Below are 7,105 nucleotides of genomic sequence, written 5' to 3' on the forward strand. Positions count from 1 at the left end.
TTACAAAATATTTCTGTTTCAAAACAAATCTGTATAAAACAGGATACAAATGCCAGTTCTGGAAATATGTCGAATGCTAGATCAAACTTGATTTTCAAGAAGTACTGCAGTTGTTTCCTCTTTGGGTGTTACAGTGCCCTTACCCTGAAAACCACTGGGTAGAGGATGTACAAATGTCACGCATGTCCGTAAACTTACACAAACTCTTTCCAAATACAAATGGCAAAAAATGATTTTTTATTTCTAAAACAAATCAGAGAAGTCAGGGAATATCAGGTGTCGATTGCATTGTGATCCCTGCAAACTTAAAGTGCAGCTTTAGAAGGCTCAGTTTCCACCAAAGAGTATGGACCTGGTAACAGAAGTGTCTGGCATAACAAGTAGCAGAAATACTTTCACTTTCAGCAGTGAAATGAGGAAGAGGCGAGCCTTAAGTAGTTTAGTGCCTCTGACAAACTGCCAGATGGAGGTTGAAGGGCTTTTCGTTTAGGAGTCTCAAACGTGAGTGATATAGAAACAGAGGTGTAAAGTTGTGTTTATGGTTTGATGCCTAAGTGCCTTGGATTAGCCTTGTGTTTTTATGCATGTGTCAAATGAACAGAGTTTAATACAGAAACATAGAAGCTATAGTGTTTGTAATATAGCTAATCCAGAAGTTGCTACTTCTGATGCCTTTTTGCAGAATGCTGCTGATGTGTATGTTTGTGTATGTTAACAGAGCCAGGATGTGATAAAGGGGGCATGACATGATCACACTGGATTATCCTGAGTATTATTGACATGAAAGAAGGATGTGTGCTCAGGAGCTTGTTCTGAAACAACGGACACAGATACTCCATGCGCTGTGCAGCAGTGGGTCAGCAGAATATCTGGAGCAGGTCCTGGACATACTTTTGGCCCAAGGGGAGCTCATATGGGAGGATTATCAGAACATCCAAGTGCCGGGAAGGGCGCTGTACACCAACGCTAGGCAGTTGCTTGACCTTGTTTATGCAAAGGGTGTGTATACCTGCGAACTCTTCTTTGCTGCTCTCAAACAGGTCCTGCCTGAAGAACAGGGCCTCTCATTTTTTGGATGCTGTTCAGATATAAAGGAAAAAGGTGGCGACCAGAGCACATCTGCTCAGACTCTTCTGACTCAAAGACCAGTTCTGGTCAGCGAGCTTCAAGGCTCCATTGAAGGTGCTTTAAAGGCTCTTATTCTGTCGGGCCACTTCACCTCAGCAGACACCACTGGAGTGCTGTTACCTTTATACACACCCTCTCAGCAGGTAAGGCCCATAATCAAGAAATATCTTATGATAAGATAAGATAAGATAAGATAAGATAAGATAAGATAAGATAAGATAAGATATTCCTTTAATTTGTCCCACAATGGGGAAATTTACTGAATTACAGTTGCAAAAGTTAGCATATAGAGCAAACAACATTACAGTAAGAATATATAAAGATGGAATAATATAATTTAACATGTGTAACTAGAAAAAAAATGTGTACAGAACAATTTAAAAACAAGAATTATGTACAATCAAAATACAAGTAAAATGTGCACCGACAGAGGTAAAAACTATTTACAGAACTATAACATCAGTAAGAGATTGCATGTCAAGATTACACCAGTTCTTAAATTGCACCAGTATTACAAACAAGTTATTGCACATTTACAAGATAGAGGGTTTCAGCATTAACAGCAAAGATGAGCAAGCATCATATGTAAGAAAAACTTTACTGAGATGACTGAGACTGGGAAATACTGCCACATATGCCCCTGTATCGGTGCAATTTGTTTTCTTTTTAACTTTGATTTTGCATGGATTTCAGAAATAACATCATTATACTTGACTTATCCCTTTTGCTTTATTAGTTTTTTTTGACTTCTTAAGAATTAGCTGTACCATGTTCCCATTTTATGCTATGAGCTAAGCTCCCTACTGGTGCTAGCACTTGGTACCAGCTTCTTTCATAGCTTACAGACATGCAAATGGTGTTAATGTCCTCATCAAGTCTTTTATCAACAAGATCATTCCCTGTATCAATGAATCCTGTGCTATTCTCATGTCCATTAGGCAAGGCGTTTGCTTGACCATGTAAGATCAAAAGGAAAATCAGCTGAGAATTTTCTACTGCAGTATATTCAGCAAAAACAGGACTTTGGATCACCAATAAATCATGAGAAATTGAGTCTTCCCAAAGGTAGGTCAGCATGATAGTTAAACAAAGAAGTATAACAGAATGGTGAAATTTTTCACCATTTTTTTTAAAGAATCTTAAAAGATCCATTTTAAATTTTAGAATCACTCTGCTGTCTATACTTTTTATTTTTGTCCTTCTCATTTGACTTCTGTTCTGTTAGACTTTGTAAGGTATCAGAAGAAGCTCAGCAGTTCCTTGTCGGCACAGTCCTGCTTTTTAAGTACCTATGGAGGAACGAGTCACCTGTCACTAGATGACATCTACACTGAAGGCCAGCTGGAACTAGCTCATGACTGTGTTGATGCCCATAGACCTTTAGGCTTGGAGGACTTAGTTGGCACAGTTGGTACAGTGAATGAGGAGGCCGACACGGTGCTTGTGTCTGGGGAGGCAGGTAGTGGGAAGAGCACCTTGCTGCAGAGGCTGCACTTACTATGGGCACGGGGGGCAGCCTTCCAGGACTTTCTTCTTCTGTTTCCATTCAGCTGTCGTGGGTTAAACTCAGAGCACAGGGAACTGTCGGTCCAGGAACTGCTGTTTCAGCACTGCTGCTGGCCAGACCGTGGGCAGGAAGAGATTTTTCAGTTCATCCAGGACCACCCACAACTCATCCTCTTCACTTTTGATGGCCTGGATGAGCTAAAGCAAAGCTTTTCAGATGAGCATAGGATCTGCTGCCCCACTCAACGTGCACCTGTTCACATACTGCTGTTCAACTTGATCCAGGGCTCCCTGATGAAGGGAGTACGGAAAGTGGTTACCAGTCGCCCAGAGGCAGTAGACCCAGTTTTGAAGAAACACCTTTGCAAAGAAGTCTTTCTGAAAGGCTTTTCCCCAAGTGGGATTGACTGTTTTGTAAGAAAACATCACAGTGACCCTTCTGTGGCTGCCAAGGTTATGGAGTCCCTTCAGTCAAACACTGCATTACTTGGACTGTGTCACAGTCCAGTTCTCTGCTGGATCGTCTCACAGTGCCATAAAGAACTGCTAGGGTGTGGAGAGGGAAGCCCACAAACAATCACAGATGTCTACCTCATGATCCTACAACACTTTCTCCAGCACCAAATATACTCAAAAAGCACCACTGGGCTTAGGTGGATTCAGGAAAACAAAGACAAAGTCTTGCATCTTGGTCAGCTTGCCTTTCAGGGAATTGGAACCTCATGTTATATATTCACAGATACTGACCTAGAGACATGTGGGGTAACTGAGAAGGATGTCTGCTTGGGCTTTCTTGTTCAATGCCGCGACATGCCTTTTTCCCACAGTAAGCGGTATGAATTCCTCCATGTTACTCTGCAGTGTTTCTTTGCTGCACTTTACATTGTCATGTCAAATAACACTGACTGTTCAACAATCCAGTCGCTCTTTGAGCTGAGGGACATGAAGGAAACAGGTCAGAGCACCAAATGCTTCTCAGCATGTTTGCCTTCCTCTAAGAGACAAGAGTGGGATTTCCAGAGAGAAACTACAGCAGCAGAAACACCAAATTTGCAAATTACAGCCACTTTTGTGTCAGGGCTGCTGTCCCAGCGCCACCAAAGCCTGTGGATCCCTGGCTGCCCCTGTGCTGAATTGGAGAAGAAGACCAGACAGGTGTTGAGATGCCTGTCCAAAGGCATGCAAAAACACTTCAAGTCCATCCCTAAACCTGTAGAAGGAGAGAAGAAGAGTATGCATGCAATGCCAGGCTTTGTCTGGCTTATCAAATGCATCTATGAGGTGCAGGAGAGCGACATTGCTAAAAGCATTATGAGTAAGTTGGAGGTAGACCACTTGAAACTGACCTACTGTAACATAGGCCCGATTGAGTGCACTGCACTAGCCTATGTTCTCCAGCATTTAAGGAGCCCTGTTGGCCTTCAGCTTGACAACAACTCTGTAGGAGACGTTGGAGCAGAGCAGCTTCTTCCCTGCATGCATGTTTGTCATTCCCTGTAGTAAGTATAACATGATAAAATGTTTACAACCTAATAATTTAACTGAAGAAAGCTTATATATTAGCTGTGTCATAAGTTATAGCTGAAGTTCTGAAAATGTGTTTTAAAGTCTTCTTTCTATTTTATTAGCCTCAGGAATAATAACATTACAGATGATGGGATCCGCAAATTGATTGCAAAAGGAATCCAGTGTGACTGCTTCATGAAGATTGGGTAAGGCCTGTCAAGATTATAGTTAATTAACACTGTTTTTAGCATTTCATGGAAAACCTTTGATAATGATTTTATTCTATTCTAGCCTCTTCAACAATAAGTTAACAGATGCTTGCACGCTGCACTTTTCTCATCTTCTGAAGACCAAGAAGAACTTTCGCTCTCTGAGGTCAGCCACCTCTGTATTTTAGCTTTGTTTATTTATCTCAAACTTTACTACATGTCACTTTTTTAGGAACAAAAAGAATAACAAATTAACCTTCCCTTTTCAGGCTTGGAAACAATAATATAACTGCAAAAGGAGCAGAACAGCTGGCAGAGGGACTGAAACTCAATAATTCACTGCAGTATTTAGGGTAAAAATGTTCTTAAAAATTAAATGCATGTTACTGGTGGTTCCCTTTTAACTCTTTTTTTTTTTTTTGTTCTCAGGCTTTGGGGCAACAAAATAGGGGATCCAGGAGCAGAGGCCCTTGCCAGAGCCCTTGAAAACAGCAAAACTCTGGTGTGGCTGAGGTAAGCATATGAAAGCCAATATTAAATCAACTTTAGACAGCAGAGAAAACCTGAAACACATATTTAAGTGTTAATAAAAATCCTACAGTGGCACAAGATTGTATCTTAACCACAAATGTATAAAAATACAAAATGAAAATTAGCTTTAAGTTTTAGAGCACTCTGCCACTCTGCCCTCCGGCAGCCCCTCTGCCGCTGGGCTAGCACGGCTAGCTCGTCCAGCCCACCGGGGATAGATCCCACGTTCCCAACAACGATGGATGGAAGGACAGGTCCACGTCGTCACCTCCCAGCTCACACTCGAGAACCAGCACGTCGTCCTCACCTCCTCCTCCTCACCTTGAGGGAAATCATCAGGCCTTACACTAGTTAGCATTGACATGCTATAGGCTGCTAACAGCTAATTTTACATGTAAACAATGCAGCCATGGTTACATGTAGGATCTCCAGACAAACACAGGAGAAAAGTAGTAAAAATATCGCCGAAGCCACAAAAAGTTTGGTGTCCATGACCAACAATGAGCCACACAAAGTAATGATCCACTTCAAATACAAAGATGACACAAAAGAGATGAAAAACATTACAAGTAACGGACAAAGGAGAGAGAGCTGCTGCAAGAGGCAGCTACTTGGGCATTGCCTAGCAACGAAAAAAAAAAGAAAAAAAAAAAAAATATATATATATATATATATATATATATATATATATATATATATATATATATATATATATTCACTTGTGGTTTAATTGTACTTAAGATGACTAAAATTCCAATTTCCCATTACTTTTTAGTCTTGTTGGCAATGGTGTTGGCAGTGTGGGAGCGTGTGCCTTTGCCAACGTCATCAAGAACTGTCCATCACTGGAAGAGCTGTGGTAAGTGTTAGAAATAAGTTGTATTTGCACATACATTGACAATGAATATGACCCCTGTATTTACCAAGTAGCTGATCTGGTAATTTAATAATAAATACATAGAAGTGCTAAACTTGCTCTATCCTCTCTCCGCCTTGTTATATTCTGTCAAAGGTTGACTGAAAACTGCATAACCAGACCCGGAGTGGAATGTCTGGTTGAAGCCCTTAGACATAACACCCATATGAAATCAGTATGGTATGTAATGTATACTTGGCCATGTGTTCACAACTACATGCAACTATGAATAATGGCCTACATGTAAGATAAACTGTCGCCATTGGCACTTTTACTGTTTTAGCTGTTCCCAATCCAAAGCTGGCTGTGTATTGTCAGTAACTGATTTAATCTTTTCCTATTTTCTTTCAGGTTAAGAAACAATGACCTCAGTTCAGAGGAAGTTGAGGAAATGAAACAACTGGAATCAAGACTGATCTTCTGATATTCTGCATTAAGTTCTCAGAGAATGTCATGAACCCTAAAAGACAGCTGCTATTTATTCTAAACTATTTTTTTATTTCAAATTAAAAGTGATAAAATATTCTAAAATCTGTAAGTTGTTTTATTGTTTTTTTGGAGATGGGTTGAATGTTACTTTTCAGAGGTAGTGTAAATACAAAACAAACAAACAAACAAACAAACAAATAAATACACCAAGGGACAGCAACCTTTACTTTCATAGGAACCATTTTCCTTTACCTCACTAGGATTAAAGTCATTCTGGGGCCACAAATTTACTTTATCATGATGACTCACACACTTTACAATTACGTCAACACAGTGTTAAAAATTCTATAAAATCTAGTGAATAATTACCTAAACAAATAGTTTTTGAATTTATAAAATTGTGAATGAGATAACGTAGTTTTTAAATTTATAATTAAGTTGAAAATATTTAGAAAGAATTGAAATTGAGAAAATTTGCACACACTTCTAACATTTTTGATATTTCAAAACATTTCAAAAACTAAAAAAGAATTTAAATAAATTTGCAAAAATTTTTAAAATTGGGGAAATTAGAAAAAGTTGCAAAAATGTCAAACATTGTTGAAATTCTGTCCCCCGACCCACCCTAAAAGAAAAAAAAAAAACAAAAACAAACAAAAAAACCCCAAGAACAACAACAACAAAAAATGAAATATCAAATTTTTACAAAAAAATATTGTAAAAGTTAAAAAACTTAAAATTTCTAAAATAATACCTGAATATGGTAACGTATATTGATTATATTGCTCAACTCCCTTTTTGTTAAGAGTTGTCTTAATAAATCTAAAGCATGTATATTAATCTGGTTCTCTGACAGCCAAATGAATCCATACACACAGAA

At 39.0% G+C, this 7,105-nt stretch overlaps 1 protein-coding gene across 1 annotated transcript; it reads left to right on the forward strand.

Moving 5' to 3' along the window:
- The first annotated feature begins 465 nt into the window (after nt 1–465).
- On the forward strand, nt 466–6,327 carry nod2 (nucleotide-binding oligomerization domain containing 2). The gene is made up of 11 exons (XM_074666732.1): nt 466–501; nt 719–1,271; nt 2,067–2,193; nt 2,354–4,133; nt 4,263–4,346; nt 4,432–4,515; nt 4,619–4,702; nt 4,779–4,862; nt 5,656–5,739; nt 5,893–5,976; nt 6,148–6,327. Exons 2-11 carry the CDS (start codon nt 792–794, stop codon nt 6,218–6,220), a joined length of 2,964 nt encoding a protein of 987 aa, XP_074522833.1. The 5' UTR covers nt 466–501; nt 719–791; the 3' UTR covers nt 6,221–6,327.
- Nucleotides 6,328–7,105: the final 778 nt, after the last annotated feature.

Source organism: Halichoeres trimaculatus, unplaced genomic scaffold (assembly GCF_033239565.1).
Source record: "Halichoeres trimaculatus isolate MK-OKI-2021-1 unplaced genomic scaffold, fHalTri1.1 fHalTri1_scaffold_3, whole genome shotgun sequence".
Lineage (NCBI taxonomy): Eukaryota > Metazoa > Chordata > Actinopteri > Labriformes > Labridae > Halichoeres > Halichoeres trimaculatus.